At 35.0% G+C, this 24,212-nt stretch overlaps 1 protein-coding gene and 1 pseudogene across 4 annotated transcripts in view; both read right to left on the reverse strand.

Moving 5' to 3' along the window:
• Positions 1-8,701: 8,701 nt before the first annotated feature.
• On the reverse strand, positions 8,702-11,318 carry LOC100786902 (probable WRKY transcription factor 33; annotated as a pseudogene).
• Positions 11,319-20,122: 8,804 nt separating this feature from the next.
• LOC100787964 (pentatricopeptide repeat-containing protein At4g04790, mitochondrial) overlaps positions 20,123-24,212 on the reverse strand; it is a 43,619-nt gene continuing 39,529 nt past the window's right edge. For 3 of the 4 annotated variants that reach the window (XM_006582184.4, XM_014776763.3, XM_041016684.1), the window contains 5 exons: positions 21,579-21,743; positions 21,382-21,512; positions 21,198-21,276; positions 20,761-20,978; positions 20,123-20,654 (listed from right to left, as the gene is read on the reverse strand). In XM_006582184.4, the coding sequence (XP_006582247.1) occupies positions 20,465-20,654; positions 20,761-20,978; positions 21,198-21,276; positions 21,382-21,512; positions 21,579-21,743 (783 nt within the window). In that variant the 3' untranslated portion in view covers positions 20,123-20,464. The remainder of the gene's footprint in view (positions 20,655-20,760; positions 20,979-21,197; positions 21,277-21,381; positions 21,513-21,578; positions 21,744-24,212) is intronic. The other variant, XM_006582185.4, reaches the window with a different exon arrangement.

A 24,212-nucleotide genomic window follows, 5' to 3' on the forward strand; every position in this document is an offset into this window, starting at 1 on the left:
TTTTGGCATTCGAGACGTGACTCATTTATATTTAGTTGTATTATTATTAGGAGGAATCCACTTATTTCATTTTCACAATTTTCTTGAAATCTAATAATGGTAATAAATAACTAATCTTAATTATTAAATTTTAAGATATTGAATGGTAAGAATAAAAAAGAATTATTTTTGAAATAAGTGGATCTCTTCTTTATTATTATTATTATTAAAAATATTGCATCTTAGAATTTTCATTCTTCAAGTCTTGTGGGTCTTAAGCGTGGCGGGTAAGTTGCAAAAGCAGAACGCCAAGATAATATACATTAGATAAAAGCCAGGGTTTTGGAGATTTCCCTCTTAGCTTTAATTGCGCTTAACAATCATAATTTCACATTCATGACTTCCGCTTTGCTTTCTCGAGGTCTAGTCGGGTTTACTCTTCCTCTTTAATAAAAGTTAGGGTTAAATATATTTTTAATTTTTAATAAATATTTAATTTTATAAATAAATTAATAATTTTATTTTTATTCTCTAATAAATTTTATGTTTGTTTTATGATAAATAGTTCTTATTTGTTATTAATATAGACTAAAATAAAAATTTTAATTTATTAGAAAATAAATATAATTTTTTTTTAATTTATTTAGGACTAAAACAAAATATTAAAGATAAAAAATAAAAATATTATTTCATTAGGGACTGAATGCAAAACAAAAAAAAAATTATGAAAGAAAAAAAAAATTATGAAAGAAAAAAAAAATCAGATATTTATTAAAAAAAACATATTTAAGAACACATTTTATTTTAGGTTTCCTCAGCTAGACTCAAATCTTCAGTATTGACACAAGCTCTTTGAAGAAAATTTAAGACACCGACACTGCCGTGTGAATAAGGCGTACGTGTGGACTTGGATGCTACAATTAGAGAAAATACTTATACATTTCTTATTAGTAAGACATTTGATGTAGTCTAAGTTTTGCCATTCCTCAATTTGACTACACTTCATGGTCCATAACAAATAGCACCCTGAAAGTTTCAAACGCATACACCGTGTTAATAATCAACTAGGTAGATTTCTTCATTTCCTTATATCATTTTCTTTAATCTCTAGGCTGTAGCAAAGCCTTCACATCAGTCCCGGGCTCTTTGACTATTATAAGATGACAAGGTTTACAAAAATTATTCATGCAGGAGGGAACTTGTATTCAACTAATCATCGCATCAAAAGTGTTTCCATCCCATAGAATGGTGAGATCTGGTGAATGGATTATTATATATCAAAATCAAAATATTGGTTTTAAAAGAAAAAAAATAAGAGGTGAATACTAGATTCAAAAGAATGATTAAATAAAATAATAAATTAAAATCATTATAAAACATATCAAAATCAGAATAGTTGAATTGCCAAAGGATGGCCTTCAGCATGTGATAGTACACCTTTAATAAAGTCTTCATAATCAGTTCCCCTTTTTCTTTTCATGATTCATGTGTTGAGTGATGGTTCTAAATCCTGTTCATCTACCCAACGACACCCGTATTTCTTCACCTCAATGAAAACCTTCCTTGTCCATTATTTCAAATTTGTATTTCTGGTCCAAGCGTTGATTGTCTATATCTAGATCCCAATAGAATAATCACATGTGATCTGATTTGTCTGTGACTACATCTATATGTAGATCCATCGGAATTCTATTTTTGTGATGACAAATTAAAAAGGTCGTTCTCTTTTTGGAGGAACCATCTCTAAATCTTTGAGTTGTGAATACTACACAACAAGCATAGCCAATGCATTTGTTGTCATACTACACAATAAGGTCGTTCTCTTAAGGTTTCTCATTTTTGATAGAACATCAACTCTCATTTGTTGTTTCACAAAACCTCCGTGGAATATATTCAACAACTATGACTTAAAGATTTTCTGCTTCCTACAACATTGCAAACAAGAAAGAATATGTTACATCTTTTGAAATATATACAAATTCCAAAAAAGAATGGAGCAACCTAAAATATATACATTCAAAAAATTATTTTACCTTAAGTAATCCCACAATCCAGTCTACTTTCTTGGCTCTTTAAGTGATTTTTCTCCAACAATACACTTGCCTAAATCTTTTAGCAAGTCATGCATATAAATGCATTCACCATCACTAATGATTATGAGTGATTTATCAACAAGAACTAGTAGGTCAATTTCAAGATCAAATCCACCAAAATCTAGGATTTCCTTCACATGTTGTTCATAATCCTCATAGAAGAAGAAGCCATATCTAAAAATATTTTTCTTCCGGCTCATCATAACTTATTCACAGTGCCTCCCTAATATCTCTACTTTTATGTTCTCTTTTAGCCATTGCACTTCTCCATTACGAGATACTTAGGCCAAACAAAGATGAGTCCATTACGAGACATATGCTATGGATTCTCCTTTCCTGAGATCTTGATTATCTTTGAAGACATCGATGCCTTTGCTATGGAGACTTTCAAGTAGAAACAAAGTGAATTTGTTACGCGTGTCTTCACCATGGAAGCTAGATCACAAACACATCATATGTCCTCATCAAGTGAGATGAAGAGCAGCATAGGATGATGGCGTTAGAAGTCATTGCAACTGGCAACAGTACGTGGAAGCAAACTTCTTGAGAATGAAGCGTATTAGTAATATTAGTGTCAAGTTGATGCTGTGAGTGAAGTTGCAATAGGGAAACACTAACACATCCATGTTCAATTTATATAAAGCTAACACGGTTGCAGCTTATTTTCCCTCTTTGCTTTCTACGTAGCTGCATGCACTTCTTGGCAGCTTCTACGAAGCTTCTTGTATTTAAGGAAAAGTTAATATGGTCATGTTTGGCAGCTTCTTCCACTTTCTTCCTTCCCACTTCCCTTCACGTACTTATTCTCTTTAATATGATTATGAACTCACTTTGGTTTGGTTGTGTTTAATTTAGATAAAAGAATTAGAGAAATAGAGTAGAAGAAAATATAAGAGAAATAATTTTTAAAAAATAACAGAATAAAAAAATTATTATCTATTTTAAGAGAAATGGATGAGATATAATACCGTGTCAAAGAAAATCAATATTTTTTCTAAAATATTGATTTTATTTCCTAAAAAGTTAATTTTTTGACAAACAAAAAATAATTTTTACTGTTTGTAAAGACCAAATTTACAAACCTAACTCTCTTCTAAATCGTGCTACATACCAACCGGCCCTCAATTGCATCTATAGTGTATTCCTCGGGTTTTTTTCACTGAAACATATCTTATGGTTCAGGTAATTTCAAAACACTATTTTTGTAATAAGTCATTAACAATAGTAGTTAGTAGCTTTTTCTCTTTACATTACTACAAAAATATCTTTCCAGATTCTCATATCTACATTGATTATCAAAAAATTGATATAGTAAACTATGCAGTGACATTTTTAAAAATAATATAAACTATTTTAATCCAATTACAACGATTTTTATAAAACTGTTTTTGATGTGAACGTTACGAAGATAATTTTATAAAAACCATCTTTGTTCGTCAACCTAACTATTACCATTTTTACAAATGGTCTTTGATCAAAGTTATAAAATTTTTAATTATTTTATTTATTTTCAATTCTCCCTTTGAATTAATAAAATATAATATTTCCTTTTGAGTTTAACAACACAGATAAGAGAAATAATTTTTAAAAAAATAACAGAATAAAAATAAAATTATTATCTATTTTAAGATAAATGGATGAGATATAATACCGTGTCAAAGAAAATCAATATTTTTTCTAAAATATTGATTTTATTTCCTAAAAAGTTAATTTTTTGACAAACAAAAAACAATTTTTACTGTTTGTAAAGACCGAATTTACAAACCTAACTCTCTTCTAAATCGTGCTACATACCAACCGGCCCTCAATTGCATCTATAGTGTATTCCTCGGGTTTTTTTCACTGAAACATATCTTATGGTTCAGGTAATTTCAAAACATTATTTTTGTAATAAGTCATTAACAATAGTAGTTAGTAGCTTTTTCTCTTTACATTACTACAAAAATATCTTTCCAGATCATCATATCTACATTGGTTATCAAAAAATTGATGTAGTAAATTATGCAGTGACATTTTTAAAAATAATATAAACTATTTTAATCCAATTACAACGATTTTTATAAAACTGTTTTTGATGTGAACGTTACGAAGATAATTTTATAAAAACCATTTTTGTTAGTCAACCTAACTATTATGATTTTTACAAATCGTCTTTGATCAAAGTTATAAAATTTTTAATTATTTTATTTATTTTCAATTCTCCCTTTGAATTAATAAAATATAATATTTTCTTTTGAGTTTAACAACACAGATAAGTTTAATTGAGTCATTATCTTCGAATAACTCAATCTATACAAAACGCAGCCAATAATGCAAGTTCACAACCCTAACGCAAAGCTCCTCGTCGCTCCCAAGGCCTCCGTCGTCTCCATCGCGCCAGAGTTCAAACATACCATCGTGAATATTGAGAAATCTTATCTTTCATTTTTTTTTTATCATTTTATGCACTGCACCGTGTTATTTTGGGTGTTTAACTTCCGAGTTTTCCTCACAAAGCATAGAAGTATGGAGGGTCACCGATTTTTCAGGATGTCCATTGAACAATGAACCCCAATTGTAGTTTTGAAGTCAGAACCTATCACCACTCATTTACAGATAAAATAATTAGAATTTTATGTTCTTGGAATTCATTCCATTGATATTGCTAATGTCTTACTAATCCCATGAGCCTAGCTCACTTGATTGGCTTTTGCAAGTTCCTAACTGTGCCCCCACCCCTGATGGAACATCCCCTTCCTTTTTCTCTTCTCCTTGGCTCCTAATCGAGGTCCCTAGGCCAATGTCATAATAGGTCCTAGTTTGTTTATATAGACAAATGTTAGCAGTTAGTATGTTATATTAGTAGGTCCTTGTATAGTAGGTCCTTGTACCCAACTACCCATAAAAATGCCAATTCTAACCGGGGATCCTAAATTCCCCCAACATCAAAGATATTAATAATTCTTGTGTGTTACTGTAGCAATGTAGGACTACCAAATGCTTAAACCCATCCTCGGTTTCTATTTGTTAAATAATGGAAAGTCGCAAGATATTCATGAAGTTTTTAATTACCTAACGTAAAATATGCTAGCGTATTATACATACTAGTGTGAAAATGTGGGCGAACGGCATACCAAATGCCTAAACCCTACTTGTTAAATGGTGATAAGTAACGTGATTTTGAAGATTAATGCAGTTCATTATAATATACAGTATATGCCTATTTACTATTTAATGGTACAAGTTTTTAAGGATTTTATAATTATTGATTAACTGGAATTTGGAAGCTTATAAATGTCTTGATTAATTTTTGTTACTCTAGGTGAGCATGCTTCTTCATGATTTTTTATTTTCTGTCCAGTTGCAACTATTACTGCTCAATTCCTTGACTCAAAACAATATCATAAATATTTAACTTACTATAGCATGCACTATTAATGATTGCATGGCAAGTTTACATTTATTGTGCCACTACTCTAATGTTTGGGAGCATGCATAGGCCTTGACTAGTTTGGTCTTATAAACCATTATATAGCTAATGTATTCCTTATGACATAAGTTCGTCTTAGGTGGCACTTCTGCTTCATTGTTAGATTTGTAATGTAATACTGAATTGCTACAGATAATCGAGAGTGAAAATCAATAGCCCCTTGTGGTTAATGATAGGAAGAAGCTATAGCACGCCCAAGAGGGCAGTTAGGAAGCCTAATGTTCTTGAGGATTATGCTTGAAGGTCTTAGTGCTCCTTGCTATCCAAAATCAGTTATCATGTATTTGGATTAGGAATTTCAAATTTTAAGGAATTTATAATTCCTATAATTTGAATTTCTTTGATTTTAATTTCCTTCATTTTTTAAATGCTTTGTTTGGATAAATCAATTCAAATTTCTTCCATTTTAAATTCTTTGTTTGGATAGGACAATTCAATTTCTTCCATATACAACATTTCAATTTTATATTTTAAATAGATAAAATTTTAATATTAAACTTTATAGAAAATAAACACAATCTAATTTTGAAATATTAATTAAAAAATATTTTCAATTTTTAATAATTTATATATACAAAATATTGATAGTTTTAACTAGGGTTGTTTTGTCTGACCACAACCAGTGATGTTTTTAAACCGACATTAACCAAGACTATTTTTCGATCGATATAAAATAGGATTTTTTTTGTCAAAGTACGTCGGGAATATTTGTCAGCTGACATCATCGGGACTATTTTTCAACTAACGTTGGTTGAGTCTATTTTTCAACCGATGTTGACTAGATTTTTTTATCAACGTCGGCTATGATTTGTTTGGTCGACACCGACTAGGATCTTTCCGAACGACATTGACCAAGGCTATTTTTAGCCAATGTCGGCCTAAAAAATCCTAGTAGGCGTTGACAAAAAAATCTACTCAATATCGACTAAAAAATAACTTGGTCGATGTTGACCAATAAAACTTATCCGATGTCGGCCGAAAAATATCATTGGTCAACGTTGGTCGAAAAATCTCTAGTCGAAGTTGGCTAAAAAATATCCCTGGCCAATGTCGGACAAAAAACCTTACCCAACATTGGTTATAAAATAGACTTGGCTGATGTTGGCTAAAAAATAGCTCTGATCGATGTCAACCGAAAAACTCTAGTGGATGTCGACTGTAAGAACCTAGTTAATGTCGACTAAAAATAATCATGCCCGATGTCGGTCAAAAATACCTAACTTGTGTTAGCAGAAAAAATCTTAGCCAACATCAACCAAAAAACCTAGCTAATGTGGTTAAGAAATAGCTATGACTGATGTCAACCAGAAAACCCTAGTCGATATCAACAAAAAAATCCTAACTGACGTCGGCTAAGAAAATCTAGTTAACATTATCCAAAACACCCTAGCTATCATCGGCTAAAAAATAACCTTAGCCAATATTGGCTAAAAAATAGCTTTGACTGATATTAGGTGGAAAAACCTAGCTAATGTAGGCTGAAAAATCTCAGCCAACGTCAGTGAAAAACAACTTATGTTGATATCGGCCATAACAACTTTAGTCACCCATAGTTATGAGTGTTGAACAAGAAAGAGTCGCGAGCAAAAACGTGAGTTAGAGTGAACATCTCCAAAAAAAAAAATATTCAAATTCCATATTTTTTGAGAGAATTTAAAATATCACTGTTTTAGTCAATCAAAATGATTCATAAAAATACCAAAAATTAAATCTCCTTTCAAATACTTTATCCAAACAAGTTATTTTATCATGAATCATTTTAAATTTCTTGAAAAAATGAATTCCTCTACTAAATTGCTCCATCCAAACACACTATTAGAGAAATTATTAGTGGAATTCTCTTACTAGTGGATTAGCATTTCTATTATGCTTTTTACGTGCTTTTGTCATTTTGTGAATGGCTAAGGATTATCCTTTCTACCTTTGTACTCATGTAGTAGCCTGTAAATACATGAATAATCAATAAAATAAGCAAGTGTTATCCTCTACAAACTTCCTTATCAGTAGAATGAAAAATGAAGCAATGAGGATATAAACATACACTTCAACACATAAGGGTATCAAAAGAAATATAACCTGATAAGTTGTTACAATCAGCTCAATAGTTACTGGATAGAATTTCCCACTAATGTTGCAGGTTCCCAAGGAATAAATCCAAGTAAGTTTCCTGTGCTTAGTTTTTGTTTGATAAAAATCCTTGAAAGCTTCAACACATCTATCCTAAAATATGTAAGAGGTTCCCTTTATGACAAAATTAGTAGAAAATAATACACTGGTGAACACACAAATAAACAGAGTCATTGAAAGAATCCAAAATTGGAACTAGATTTTTTTTATTAAATAATAATATGAATTATTGAAGTAACAAATGCTAACATCACATTAATATACTTTGTTAGAGAAAAATGAAAGGAAGTCCACTAAATTTTCATTTCTTATTTGTTTTCATCTATTGTTTAGTAGAATTTATGTGTGGTCCATCTAATAGTAAAAAAATTTGTTAATAAAATAGTGTGAGAAAGTACAAGTTTAGCATTTATTCTAGAGTTAGACAAATTTCTCAACACCATGAACATTTTCCTGACTAAATCAAAAGTGGCTGACTATTTCATAATTTTAACAAACAAGGACTTTGATTGAAAAATTTATAGTCAACAACACAACCCAAAGTAACCATAACTAGTAACAGTAGAGATTTGTATACCAAACTAGAAATTTCCAACAACTGGTATTAATGTTAGAGAAATTGAACAAAAGCAACTACAGAATAATAGAATTGAAGGTGAACACGTTTTCTGTCTCTCCTATCACTAAATTGAAAGTTTAAACAAGGTCTAACTCTTGTTAAGCTTTACAAAGTTGTAGTTCTAGCCTCTAATCTTAGTAGAACAGAATTAGTAAATGCTCATGATTTTCTTATTCCTATACTCTATACATAAACATATCAGTGATATTTTTATGTGTAATGTTCTAGTGTTGTCCTGCTTCCAGATTTAAAAGTTATTTGATACAAAAAAAACAGAAGGAACAAGTCATTAGCCGAAAATTCGATGCTTCCGGGGCTCAGCAACAAGTCCATTGGAAAATGTTCTTGGATTCTCCATGTTGGTGGCTTTCTGAAAATGAAGTGAGTTTGTGAAACTTGCTGCGTTAGAATTAGTCACTGCCTAATAGGGGTAGGAGCTGTCACATTGCTGGTGTTGGTGTTGTTATTTATAAAAGCTTTGTTCATGCTATAGCTGGAGTTTCCTCGTTCTAAAGCTACATAATGGATATGTTTCCCTTCATAAGTTGTAATGACAACTTTCATATCATGTGCATCTCTCTCACTATGTTTTATCACTCGACAACTCGGGGCTACGAATTTGTAGTAACTCATGCAGAAAGAATATTTGGAAAATTCATGGTCTTAAGTGGTTGGTAATAATAGAAATTGTAACACTTAAAACCATATGACTAATCAATTCTACTAAAAGTGGTTTTTGAAATAAACGAATAGTATAAATGTTTTTTTATACTATTATCCAATTACAAATCATGTTGAGTTTGTTGATTTTTGTAATAACTAACTTAAAAGTTCATAAACATGATTTTTGATTGATTCACAGTCAATAGTTTTACACTTAGTGCATCACAGTTAAACTCTTCTATTAAAATCTAAAAGATGGAAAACCTTGGGTTTGGATTTCCTTTAGAATATGTTTGGATAGAGAATTTTAACTGAGGAAAGTAATTTATCAGAGAATTTGAATTCATGTAATCTAGAATTTATTGTTTGGATATTTTTTTTTTGAAGAATTTAAAATTTTGGAATTTTAAAACAGAATTTTAAACAACTAGCGATCTGGAATTTCAATTTTCTTCTAAAAGATGAGAAATTGAAATTATCTTCTTACCGTCTTCTTCAAGAAACACCGTCTGAGATTGTGGAACATCGTTCGGGCCTGAGAACGTAGAGGAACACGTACGTATAACTAGTATACCAATCATATCTTTTCTTTTTTTTCACCCTCATAATTTTAACTTTTTTTATCCAAACACAAAATTTTGAAAATAAAAGAATTTCAATTGAAGTATTTTAAAATTCTTAAAATTTAAAATTTATCAGAATTTTAAATTCATCCATCCAAACACACTATTAACTACTTTCTATCCATGTTTCCTCCACCTATATCCATCATCAACTAGAAAAGTCAATTTCACTTGTGCTTTGAACTACAAGTCTAGGTTCCTTGACAGTTCTACTCCTAGCCCAAGATTTTAAAAGGAATGACCATCATTTTCATTCTCCCCCTATGTGAAATAATGAGAATCATAATTATAATTAGTCACACAATAATGAAGTTCACCAAGTATTTTCATTTTAACAATACAAATCAGGTCATTAGAGTGATATAGTGCCATTTGTTGATGATCTTGGCCTCATTTCCAAGGTCATCATCACCCCCTCCAGAATAACTAGTCTATGATGTTTGCTCAACATCTTCCTCTCCCACGCATTGATCAGAAATCCCAGAGTTGGTGCAAGACGAAGAAGTTTGATGAATTCATCGAGAACCATATTTTCTACCATGTGGGTTGGGATGATTGTGGCTTCCCTTGTATACTATTTTAGTGATATTATGTGTCTGATCATTAAATTACTAAAATGACATTATGTGTCCGATCACTTAATTTGTCGTCCCATGATATAATTTTACATTTGAATGATACAATTGCTGGCATGGACAACAAAAGACTCAAATTTGTATAATAACTAGTTGACATAATGATTGGCAAAAAAAGAACGAAATACAGCTAATCTGATCCATTCAAAAACAACATGTTAGGACCTAGGATATATCTTTCTGCAAAGAGGTCTATGGTCATCTTGGCGTCCTTTAAAGACTGACTCTGGACGTAGAATACTGGCATAAACTGGCCAGTGTGTTATTGATCATTTTTCTTATAACTAAAGGTGAATTTAAGATAGATCTTGAGGGTGAATTTTCTAGCGTGTGATTTTTTCTCAAATAAAATCTTATTGCATTCTCTTGCTTTGCTTATGAAGATGCTAGTATTTGGATTTGTTCTGGTGCAAGTGCATTAATCTAAAGCAATGCTTGCAGGTGAAAGAGATTCACAATTTTTCCCAGGATGATTTGATGATAGAAGATATTTACATCTTGGATTGTCACTCGAAAGTCTTTCTCTGGGTTAGCCAGCAGGTTGACTCAAACAGTAGAATACAAGCTCTAACAATTGGCGAGGTATAACTGGTTTTGCTTTTCCTGGAAGCTATAAACATACTAGTTTAGTAGTCTAGTATTTTGAAGAGTTGCGTTATAAATGAAACTTCTTATTTCATACAAATTTTTATGATTATGAATTGTATATGCCTTGATATATCTTGATTTATTTCATGCAAATTTGAATTCATTGAATAACAGCTTCTCCATGTTCATTTGTATCTCATAGAATTAATACATCATAATTTATAGTTTTTTGCTTTCTTAAAATGATACATGTTCATGAAGCTGGCCATATTGTGAAGATTTATGTATGTTCTCCCCCTTTTTCTGTGATTCTTTTATACTCAGTAACAAATAAATGTTGGCTTGTTTGCAATTTTGCATGAAGGTTTGTTAATGTCTTACTATTGTTAATTTTTTGAAATGAAAGGACTCATCTTTTAGCATTTGAAGTACTAATATTTCCAAATCAACTTAAGACATAATTTTCTTTTTAAGTTATACCTCACGCTTCTCATACAGTCTTCTTTGTAGTTCAATTTGCATCTGTAGTGCATCAATTCTTTCTGAATTTTTGGATTGAGGGTTAACTGTTGTTAGTGTTGCCGCCTCCCATTACAGAGAATTCTTTTCAACTATGAGAAGTTGATGAAAAAATAAAATGAAGGCAACTAGAAAGTGTTCTTAGTTGTTTGTGTGGAGGCCTATGCTTCTCAAATTCTGGCTGCTGCTTCCATGGTTGATCTTGGTAAGATAAATTTATTTTTCAAATTACATGCTGGGTAAAATATAGGTTCTTTGCAATTCATAATCTGGTTATGAAATTCATGAAAATAAAGCACAACAGAAAGAAATTCTTTCACCATTGTAGAATTTTTTTTTTAAAGAATGAGAATTAAAAAAATAATTTTAAAACGGTTCTTGATTAATAACCACCTTAGAATTTAACCCTTCTTAGACGGTTGTTAAAAATACACATTTTAAGATGGGTTTTAAATAAGAACATTCTTAAAATGTGTTTATGTTAAGTCATTTTAAGAAGATTCCTAAGGAGCACATTCTAAGATAATTTTTATCTAAGAATCGTCTTAAAAAAACATATTTTAAGATAATTTTTAGTTAAGAACCATTTTAAAATGTGTACTTTCTAGAACGAATCTTAGATAAAAATCATTTTAGAATGTATTTATGTTAAATTATTTTAAGACAATTGTCTGATAAAAATCGTTTTAGAAAAGACATATTTTTTAAGACAGATTTTTCTATAATCATCTTAATTCATCAATAACTTTTAACGATATTGCCTTCAAAGACTATTGCACAACTGTCTTTTAGTGAACATTGGAATCATTTTTGAATGTCTCTTTTCTAGTAGGATTAATAATCTACATACCAGTGGACACATAATCAATTGGAGGGTCCAAGCCATTCAGTCATGAAAAAGACCATAGTTTCACCGCGTGGAATCTTCAAACTTGGTTTTCTTCTGCATTTAGTTCCCATGTCAGAAAAATAGGACTTGAATTGGCAATACAGCTAGGCATGTCGACAACCACACCGTACGTGGAAAGTTTTTTGAAGAAATGTAAAGGAAATGCAAAAGAAGGAATACTTGGCAGTTTACGTACATCTATTTTTGCATATATTAAGAAAAGGATATATTTTTCTTTTAAATATGAAAAAAGATATTTTTTTTTCCTTTTAAACTATATGGATTAAAAAAAAATGAAAGAAAGCCAAAAGGTAAACATTTGTTTTAGTCTCTTAGATGAAGAGGACTCAACTTTATAGCTCTATATTAATTAATTAATACTCAAGCTATTTCTCAGTACTTTTTGCCAGCTTTCTTCCGCTCTCAAAGTTTCCCGTTCTTTCCCACATGTATGCTGTCAGGTTTCACATTAAGGTTTTGATTGGTATAAAATATGAAAATAATTTTAGAAATATAGAAATAAATTGGTTTGTTTGGTAAATGGGAGTTAGCAAGAAGAGAAATAATTTTAAAATTGGTGAGACTGTGGTACTAATTTTTGACTTATTTTAATTCATATATTTATTTTTCCTTATCTCTTTAACTAAATATTTAGTTTCTATTTTATTTTTCATATATTTGTACTTTTTGTTTTTATTTTCATGTATCCTATTTTTCTCTCCTCTACTAAACAAGGCATAACTCTTTCTTTCTTTTTAACTTGTCCCACTCTGCTACAACTAGTTAGTTCTGACGTGAAAATACAGAATAAAATATTTATCGATGATGATAGAGACAGTAATAATTTACAGTTACCTGGACAGTTAATTCACCATGTTACTAGTGGACCCAAAATATGGCGTGTATATTCTAGAAGGGGCAAGAAGGTAAAAAGTGGCTGAGGTTGTTACCAATCATGAGGTGGCAGGGATGAGGGAGCAGCACTCTTTCCACAATATAAGGAGCAGTCAGTTAGAGAGAAAGGAGATTCGGGATTGTAGCTAGAATTGGACAGAATAGGGTACTCTAGTATCCTATAGGAGCTTAGCTCTGGGCCCTTCATTGGGATTGTTACATTCTATTCTCTGTATTTGCTCACATTTCATCAATAAAGCTCTTTTTCCCTCATATATTTTCATAACTGTTACTGTTTAATTGAATATTCTACTGTTGGTACGTAACAAACTGGTCCGACCTGCCGGATACTTTTGTCCGGAAACCAGTGAATGCCCCCAAAGAAGGTTAACCACACTGAGTTCAAGAAAATGGAAGCAAAGGTGATTGCGTTGGAAAGCGAGATGTCAGAGGTGAAATCGACGTTGTTAGACGTCCAGAACGCGGTGAAAGCTAGCCATGAGAGTCTCATGGCTATGTTTGAACGTTGTTTGAACAGAACACTGCAGGAGGAGGAGGGTAGCGCGAGTGGCGCTGCGAAAGAAGGAACACCCAAACCACCACCAAGAACGGACGGCTCTTCCGGAATCGGGTTTCACAATCTCAGTAGTGATGCGTTGACAGAGTTCCGTCAATCCATCAAAAAAGTGGAGCTACCATCCTTCAATGGCGAAGATCCGGCCGGATGGATTTCGCGCGCTGAAGTATACTTTCGTGTTCAGGGAACGTTACCGGAGTTGAAGGTGAATCTCGCTCAGCTATGTATGGAGGGAGCGACGATTCATTTCTTCAATTCTCTAATCGGAGAAGATGAAGATCTGTCGTGGGAGAAGTTGAAAGAATCCTTGTTGAGCCGATACGGTGGTCACGATGACGGCGACGTATATGAACAGTTGACCTGTTTGAAACAGAAGGGGACGGTGGAAGAATACATCACCGAAGTTGAGTACCTAACAGCTCAGATTCCAAAATTGCCTGACAAGCAATTTTTGGGATATTTTCTTCAAGGATTGAAGGCAGAGATTAGAGGACGGGTTCGAAGCTTCGTAGCAATGGGAGAGATGAGTCACACGAGACTGTTACAGGTAACGCGGGCAGTAGAGATGGAGATTGGTGGTGGAAATGGGTCGTTTAATAGTCAGAGTCCCAGATCTGGAAAAGGGTCACACCGATCCGGATTACATGGAGCGGTTCGAGAAAACTCATATTGGGTTTTAGTGAAGAATAGAGATGGTGGGTCGAATGGGGGTGCCAAAAGTAATTCTGTTGGGCCTAGAGAAGACAAAACAGCCCATGGTGACAGGAGGAGGAATGGGCCTCGTGACCGTGGTTTCCAACACTTATCCTACCAAGAGTTGATGGATAGGAAGCAAAAGGGCCTCTGTTTCAAGTGTAAGGGTCCTTTCTCTCCAACACATCAATGCCCTGATAAACATTTGAGAATCCTTCTTGTTGACGAAGGTGATCCGGCGGAGGACGGTGGTCAGATTCTGGCAGTGGAAGTGAGCGAAGAGGAGAACGACGAGGTAGGAGAGATGAGCTTGCTTCACTTGGATCATATGGCTAATCACACCCCTCAAACCATACGATTCCAAGGTGAGATACAAGGGGTTCCCGTGCTCGTTTTAGTAGATAGTGGCGCCACACACAACTTCATATCACATAAGTTGGTAAGGAAAATGGATCGGGTGGTGGAGAGGACTTCACAGTTGCGGATTAAGTTGGGTGATGGTTTCCAAACCATGACTCAAGGAGTTTGTAGGAAGGTGGAATTAAAGGTTGGAGGTTGGGAAATTCAAGCAGACATGCACTTGTTTGAGCTAGGAGGAGTTGATGTGGTACTTGGGGTGGAATGGTTGAGGACTTTAGGAGACACCATTATGAATTGGAAGAAACAGATGATGAGTTTTTGGAGTGATAAGGAGTGGATCACACTACAAGGCTTAGGGAGCACCAATGATTCCATGGTGGCTCTACAGAGCATTCTAAGCAAAATTGTGCAGTGGAGAGAAAAGACTCTATGGAGTGTAGAGAAGCAGGGAAGTGTAGAGCTGGGGTCACATTTGTCTCCAACACAAAGGGCAAGTGTTGACCAAATATTGCAGAATTATGCTTCAGTATTTGTAGAGCCAAAAGGACTTCCACCCATCAGAAGTAAAGAGCATGCCATTACCTTGGTTGAAGGGTTTGGTCCAGTGAATGTGAGACCCTACCGGTACCCTCATCACCACAAAGATGAGATTGAAAAGCAAGTTAGAGAGATGTTGTCCACTGGTATAATCAGAGATAGTACCAGCTCCTTCTCAAGTCCTGTGATCTTGGTGAAAAAGAAAGACAACACGTGGCGGATGTGCATTGATTATAGAGCCCTCAACAAGGTAACAGTCCCAGATAAATTTCCCATTCCTGTTATTGAAGAATTGTTGGATGAACTACATGGTGCTAGATTTTTTTCTAAATTAGATTTAAAATCTGGATATCACCAAGTAAGAATCAAGGAAGAGGATGTATACAAGACAGCTTTTCGCACTCATGAGGGGCATTATGAATTTTTAGTCATGCCTTTTGGCCTAATGAATGCACCCTCGACATTTCAGAGCCTCATGAATGATGTCTTTAAACCCTTGCTTAGGAAATGCGTACTAGTTTTCTTTGATGATATACTAGTTTATAGTGCTGATTGGGAAGCCCATTTGGAGCATTTGCAAACTGTTTTGCAACTGTTAGCAGTACATGGGTTAGTAGCCAACAAAAAGAAGTGTCATTTTGCTCAACACACCATTGAATACTTGGGCCATGTCATATCCCAAGCTGGTGTAGCAGTGGATCCTAGCAAGATTGAAAGTGTGATTCAATGGCCAACCCCAATGAATGTGAAGGGAGTGAGGGGGTTCTTAGGGTTAACTGGCTACTACAGAAAATTCATCAAACATTATGGCAAGATAGCTAAACCATTGACTGAACTTACCAAGAAGGATGGGTTCAAGTGGGGAGAAGAGGCTCAGAGAGCTTTTGAAGAGTTGAAGGGGAAGCTTACTACAGCTCCTGTACTAGCTCTACCTGATTTTAGCAAGGAGTTTGTCATAGAATGTGATGCCTCTGGTAGTGGAGTAGGGGCCATATTGATGCAAGATAAAAGACCAATAGCTTATTTCAGCAAGGTTCTGGGAATAAGAAATCTGTCTAAATCTGCATATGAGAAAGAATTGATGGCAATGGGTTTAGTTATTCAACATTGGAGACCCTACCTTCTTGGAAGAAAATTTATTGTCTCAACTGATCAAAAAAGTTTAAAGCAGTTGCTACAGCAAAAGATAACCACTGCAGAACAACAAAACTGGGCTGCCAAGTTGCTTGGATATAATTTTGAAGTTGTTTATAAGCAGGGCAAATTGAATAAGGGGGCTGATGCACTCTCCAGAATGCATGAAGGGATGGAGTTTCAGAGTATTACAACATTTTTACAATGGGACCAGACACAAATAATACAAGAAGAGGTGCAGAAAGATGACTACTTACAGCAAGTGGTTGCTGATTTGTTGCAAGACCCAACAGCTAGGCCTGGATATGTATACAAACAAGGAGTATTGATGTATGAAGGCAGACTAGTAATCTCAAAGCAGTCAACTATGATTCCTATTTTATTGAAGGAGTTTCATAGCACCCCACATGGAGGACACTCAGGATTCTACAAGACATACAGGAGATTGGCAGCTAATGTATACTGGGTGGGAATGAAGGGAGCAGTGCAAGAATTTGTGAGGAGTTGTGATACATGCCAAAGATAGAAGTACTTAGCTGCATCACCAGGGGGTTTGTTGCAACCACTGCCCATACCTGAACGCATCTGGGAAGATATCTCTATGGATTTTATTACTGGCCTGCCAAAATCTAAGGGATATGAAGCTATTTTTGTGGTGGTAGACAGATTAACCAAGTACTGTCATTTCATTCCTCTAAAACACCCCTACACAGCTAGGAGTTTGGCTGAGGTGTTTAGTAAGGAAATAGTGAGATTGCATGGCATTCCCTTATCCATAGTGAGTGATAGGGATCCCATTTTCATGAGCAATTTCTGGAGGGAATTATTCAAAGCTCAAGGCACTCAGCTCAAAATGAGCTCTGCTTACCATCCTGAATCAGATGGTCAAACAGAGGTAGTGAACAGATGCCTAGAGACCTACCTTAGGTGTTTCATATCTGACCAGCCTAAAAGCTGGATGTCATGGTTGCATTGGGCTGAGTACTGGTTTAACACCTCATTTCACACATCTACAGAGCATACTCCTTTTGAATTGGTATATGGCAGGCCTCCACCAGTGATGGTTCGATGGGTACAAGGTGAAACAAGAGTTGAAGCAGTGCAAAGGGATTTGGTAGATAGGGATGAGGCAATCAGGCAGTTAAAAAGTCACTTACACAGAGCACAAGATAGAATGAAGGCCCAAGGTGATAAGCACAGAGTTGACAGAAGTTTTGAAGTAGGGGAGTGGGTCTTTGTGAAGCTCAGAGCTCATAGGCAAAATTCTGTGGTTACCAGAATTAATGCAAAACTTGCTGCAAGATATTATGGACCATATCCGATTGTAGAGAGGATTGGAGCTGTAGCTTACAAACTGAAATTGCCTGTAGGGTCCAAGGTTCACCCCGTGTTTCATGTATCCTTATTAAAGAAGGTTGTAGGACAATACAATGAAGGTGAAGAGCTGCCAGATTTGATGACAGAAGAGCAAGGTGAGGAATTTGAACCTGAGGCTTTGTTGGCTGTTAGAAATATACAAAAGCAAGGAGAAGTAGTAAAACAGTTACTAGTCCATTGGAAAGGAAAAACAGTAGAGGAAGCTACTTGGGAGGACTATGTTATGCTCAAAAGCCAATTTCCAAAGTTCAACCTTGAGGACAAGGTTGCAGTTGAAGAAGGAAGTATTGATAGAGACAGTAATAATTTACAGTTACCTGGACAGTTAATTCACCATGTTACTAGTGGACCCAAAATATGGCGTGTATATTCTAGAAGGGGCAAGAAGGTAAAAAGTAGCTGAGGTTGTTACCAATCATGAGGTGGCAGGGATGAAGGAGTAGCACTCTTTTCACAATATAAGGAGCAGTCAGTTAGAGAGAAAGGAGATTCGGGATTGTAGCTAGAATTGGACAAAATAGGGTACTCTAGTATCCTATAGGAGCTTAGCTCTGGGCCCTTCATTGGAATTGTTACATTCTATTCTCTATATTTGCTCACATTTCATCAATAAAGCTCTTTTTCCCTCATATATTTTCATAACTGTTACTATTTAATTGAATATTCTACTGTTGGTACGTAACAGATGACATTATATTTCCACTGGACATTTCTTTTTCGTAATAAGTCATTTAAGTTTCACTGAACCCAATTACTACTTTATGGAAAGACCATAGTTTTACCACGTGAAATTTTTGAACTTTATTTCTTCAGCACGTCAGAAAAGTATGAGTTGAATTCACAATACAGCTAGGCCAATCGGCATCAAACAAGCTGTATCGTGGAATTTTTTAAAACAAACACGGTAAGGGAATACAAAAGAAGAATATTTTAGTATTAGTAACTTCTTTTCTTTTTATCTATTTCATGGCATAGTATATATAGAGATATTTCTTTCTTATAAATATGAAAAAAATATTTTTTTTTTTTCTTTTTACACTACATATAAACTTTAACGGAAAAGAAATGTCACAAGATTTATTTTAATTTCGTAGCATATATATAATACACATGCATTATGTAGGACATTGTCTTCTAATCGCTGCCTTTATTTGTTTCTTTTACAACGTTGATAGCCATTGATAAATACTTGACTAATAGTGGTGTTTGCATTGTTGGGTATGCTGAGTGCAAGAATTACTTGGATTTAATTTGGCTAGGAGATGAGGAATAACAAGTAATTGAAACTTGTTTTCAAACAATTCTAAGTTATAAGACGTGATTGAACAAATACTATGATAAATTTTCAGCTAAGATGTTTTATAATAATAATAAGAATACAAATATATTATATGGGTGATATTTCCAAAATACATGGGGTGTGAAAAGATATCCACGGACAATTTTAGATAAACAAGTCACTCAAGGTAAAAAGTCTCGAGTTTGAGTCTTGGATATGAGCGACATTAATACTTGAAATGAGAGTTGCTACCAGTATTGACCCTATAAGACTCCAGCAAGATTATCTCACATAAAGAATAAATGCAGTCTAAGCACACAAAAATAAAAAACACAAACTCTCCCAGACTCTTGGACAAGACCCATACATGAATTCTTTTTCTTTTTTAAGGATTACAAATGAATTCTAATAATGTGGAAGAAAAACAAGAGGTTTAAGATATTTATCTTGGACTAATAATGGCAGTTGCCAGCCTTCATATTGAAAAGGTTGTCAAGCTAGAAATGAAATGCATGGTTCCCTTGGGAGGATCACCAAGTCCAAGCTTTCTTAGATGCAGTTCAAACTGCACGTCTGCATAGACTACAATCTGTGGATGGCAGCGGGATCAAGGGGTTACTCTGTCAAGTCTGCAATCTGCATATGCTGTTTTGTTGGATGTTGATATGCAGGAGAAGAAAGAAAGTTTGGGTGGCTGTTATCAATGCAATTTGGTATCACTGTAATAACGTGGTCTTTAGGGTTGGGGTAGTGGATGTGGAGGAGATTCAACATATGTCAAGTTAATATGCATAGAGCTGGTTAAACACAAGGGGTAAAGGGGGAAGGTTCTCGTTCTCAGACTGGCTTTTGCACCCTATCCAATGTCTTAAGTTTCTATCATTATGACTAGAGAGCATTTTAGTGTGTGGGTGCGGGGAGCTGTTATCTGTGTGGCTTCCTTTGTAATTAACAGCTCCTTTTTATTTTATTTCGTTTTTAGGATTCGACTTGTTTGGCATGTCTCATGCCGCTTATTTTTTCATATATATATATATATATAATTCGTTTAGCAGAGAAAAAAAAGGTAGAAATGAAATGCTATTATCTGGGATACAAGCCTACAACATGGAAACCCAAAACTACCTCTAAGACGGTCTATGTAGGGCAAGCCTGATTACAAATTAATTGGAGCCAACATCTTCCATGATAATTAATGACCTAGTTAGCATAGCAAAGTATTTTTTAATGACAAAGAAAGGTGAACTGTGTAGTGGAGACATTGTAGGATATATAACACAGCAAACATAAAATGGATATATCATATCATGTGCGTCAACCCTTTTGAAGCACATTCCTAAAGCCCCCCAAAAAAATTAGGCATCTCTCTCTTTCCCCCTACATATATCACTGGAACTAGTATTCAAGTCTTACTCTTTTCTTTCTTTTTTCTTTTTCCTTTTTCCTTGCTTTTTCTTCTCTTCTACAGAATTAAGATCATTGTACGTTTCCTGACATGCTATGATGACAGAACAAACCTCGGCATCATCTTGTGGAATTTTCTTAAGCATAAAGTGAGCAGATCTATCATCTCCTGCAGCCAAAAGTGCCTGATACATCCTACAGCCACCAAAATAATTAACAGCCAAGACCATAAGGCAAAGATAAGTACTACACAAAAACTCAAACAGTGTTAGGGAAAGGGAGGGAGAGGATTACACCTTACCTCAAGTAACTTAATACATTGTAAGGAAATCCAGCAACTTCGTACTCTCTCCAAATCAAGCGAGCATTGTTCAAATCTCCAGCATTCGCACAAGCACTTAGAAGAAAATCAAGACACTGCCGCGAAGGCATAAGGCCAAGCTCATCCTTGATTGCCCAAAGCAAGTCCAGGCCAATCTGTAAATGAGAGGACTCAGACGATGCAATCAGAGAAAATACCTACACAGACACAAAGTTGATACAAGTAAGACACTTGTCAGTGGGTGTAATTGTGATGAAGAGGGTGAAACATGCCTAAATTTTTCAGTTTCCATGTATGACAAATATTTCTTAGTCCACTACAAGAGAAGCCAGAAAGAGTTTCAAACACAAACTGTATCAGTAACCCAGCATAATATTGCAAGTTTATAAAAATTAAACGAGGGAACAAGAACTCACTGCATCAAAAAGAGCTTCCATTACTAGGTCATCATTTTTGAACTTGTCCTTAAGTTGTTTGAACAAAAGAATAGTAGAACTGGCACAAAAATTTTAAGATGTATGAAGATAACTAGATAAGCAACTTGCAGAATACAATTCAACTACAAACAAATTCAATACGGGAGGGCTAAAAACATCAAACCTCAAATTCTTGTTCCGTATACAGTACATGATAACCTTGAAGCAACCATCAACCCAATAGTCTACATCATTCATTTCCTCAAGTAGAAGCAGCAATCCATCCAACTCCCCATTGAATTTAGTGAACTCCTCCTAAGAATGTCCAGTAATTAATTATAAAGTTGAAGGCAGATGCAAATAACTAGTGCAAAACCTTACAATCAGAGTTATAACAGCTTTTGGCTCCAAATTATGTCCAGCTTTCTTGATCTCCTCATATACAAGAAGAGCCTCGGACAATTGCCCATGTGATGCAAGAGCTGACACAAGTACACTCTTGATTTCATTTAAGCTCTTGTTTGGTATGTTTGAATCTAAAACTACCTGCAACATGAAACACAACTTATGCTCTATACCAATATTGAAGAAAGAGGTGATTTACAAGATGTTTTGTACTTAATATACAAAGTCACTCCAAAAGGGGAAGTATAGAAAAGCATATAGCATATTTACACATAATGAAGAAATTAAAAATTGGTAACACTTGTAAAATAATGAAAATGTTCTTTACTTAATTTTAGGTGTATAAAAATTGGTCTTTTTACAAATATGTAAAATAACACTTGTAGTAATATGCTGTAAATTTAAAAACTTGAAAGGTACTTAATTTGGATTATGCATAACTCAATCACAAAAGCTAGCTTATAAGGTGAGAATCGTCCAAACCTTTGTAAGTTCTACTTTGGTCATATTTGTAGTTTGAGATCTCAACCCATGCCCCTCACGCTTAGGAATGGACATTTGGAGCATTGAGATTGTCAGAAAGACTACTTTATATTGCATTAGGAAAACTGCAGGGCAAGGTAGATTTGCACTGGGAAAGCCACAGGACCAAGCAGGGGTGTGCAAAAAAAATACCAGTTTGGGCCAAATTAGTTTGAAAAAAATGAACTGCACTGTTGTATAAAAGCGGTTTGGCTAACTGAATTGCTTCTAAAATCTCGGTTCAGTTAACCAAACAAGTTTTCAGCCAAATCATTTTTTTTAAGAAGAAAACCAGTTTGGTTCTTAAAACTGGTTGAAACCAGTTCGGTTCCAAACCAGTTTTCTAAAACAGTTCGGTATTTAGATTTAAAACTGAACCAGTTAAAACGGTTCCGTACTGGTTTGGTTCAGTTTTTTACGAACAAGTTTTTGCACACCCCTAGCTAGACCAAGTTGATTGCCCTGGGAAATCTGTGAGGCCAACTTAATTTTTTGTTAGTTGAGGGGTGGTCAAATATCAGCTCTGATAGGTTTTAATACCATCTTATATCTGGGTTGGGCCTAATTTAACCCCAAAAGCTAGCTTATAGGGTGAGAGTTGCCCTCCACTTATATACTCTATCTTGACACTATCTCTAGCCAATGTGGGCCTTTGGTTTTTTCCAATATATTATTATTTTTAGATTGTGCCTTATTGTATTATGAATTAACTGTACTTTGGCTTGAGCATGACAATCATGCCAATGCATCTAAAATCAAATGGACGAGTAAAATCATTACAATTATTCCAGGTATCTAGAAATGGAGAGAGAGAGTAGAAAGAGAAACAGCGGGTGGGAGAGAGTTAGGTCTAGAAGAGAGAAGAGAGAGAGCGCCAGAGCACGAACGACGGAGGGTTCCGGTCTGACCATTGAAGGGAGAACAACAGGACAAGATCATAGCTACATGCGAGCGAATTGGAGAGACCATAGGGACATTACCTCGTTCTATTTCACCAGGTTCCCAGAAGACGCAACTGCAGAAGATTTATGGCATCATTTCAAGCAGACAGGAGACGTACGAGAGGTGTTCATACCTCGGAAAAGAAACAGACAGGGAAGGAGATATGGGTTCGTGAGGTTTAAAGGGGTGCGAGACATACAGCAGATTCAAAAGAAACTGGACAGCATGATTTTTGGAGGAATGAAGATGTATGTTAATGTACCTAAATATGGGAGAGCAAAGAAAGAAGAGCCACAAACAGAAGAAGGGGGAAGAACAGAAGCTAGACAACAGCAACAGGGGAAAAAAGACATGTACCTGAGCAGGAATGCAGAAACGAAGGTGGGAGTCCAAAGAGGGTCGTATGCAGACATGGTTACTCGAAATAACCAAAGAGCAGAACAGAGGAGAGTACCAGTCAAAGTCAGCGATAATAGTCACAATTCGACATCCGAAGTAATTCTTGATATACCGCTAACGGGCCAGCAGTGGCTTAAGGAAGCATGGGTGGGCAGGCTGCAAAATCTAGCAAGCTTTGAAAGCTTAGAAGATGAAATATGGTGGGACAGCGGACAAAACATTTCACTAAAATACATCGGAGGTGATATGGTTTTGATCCTTGGTCTCACAGTAGAGAAAGCTGAACGAATGCTGAACAATAAAGATGAAGGATGGGGCGAGTTATTTTACTCCATAGAGAAATGGAATCCCAAACTATGGCCTGGATTCAGATTGACATGGCTTCAATGCTGGGGAATACCTCTGGTAGCATGGGATAGACACCACATTCAACAAATAGTTTTGGGTATTGGCGATGTGGTGGATGTTGAAGACTGCGTAGAGGAACGAAGAAGCTTAGAGGTGGCGCGGATCCTAGTCAAAACGACGTGGAAGCCGCTGATACAACACACAGTGAATGTCAACATACAGGGGGAGAAATTCCAGGTGCATGTGGCGGAAGAGTGTGGGTACTCAGGAGATAGGAGGCAGCAAAGGAGAGGAAGTGACTTCAGCTCATCTGAGGAGATTATCTCCGAGGAAGGAGAAGACGAAGTGTCGATTGGAGGAGTGTTTCAGTCACGGTGGCACAGATTCCGAGTAACGGAC

This window comes from Glycine max, chromosome 6, assembly GCF_000004515.6.
Source record: "Glycine max cultivar Williams 82 chromosome 6, Glycine_max_v4.0, whole genome shotgun sequence".
Lineage (NCBI taxonomy): Eukaryota > Viridiplantae > Streptophyta > Magnoliopsida > Fabales > Fabaceae > Glycine > Glycine max.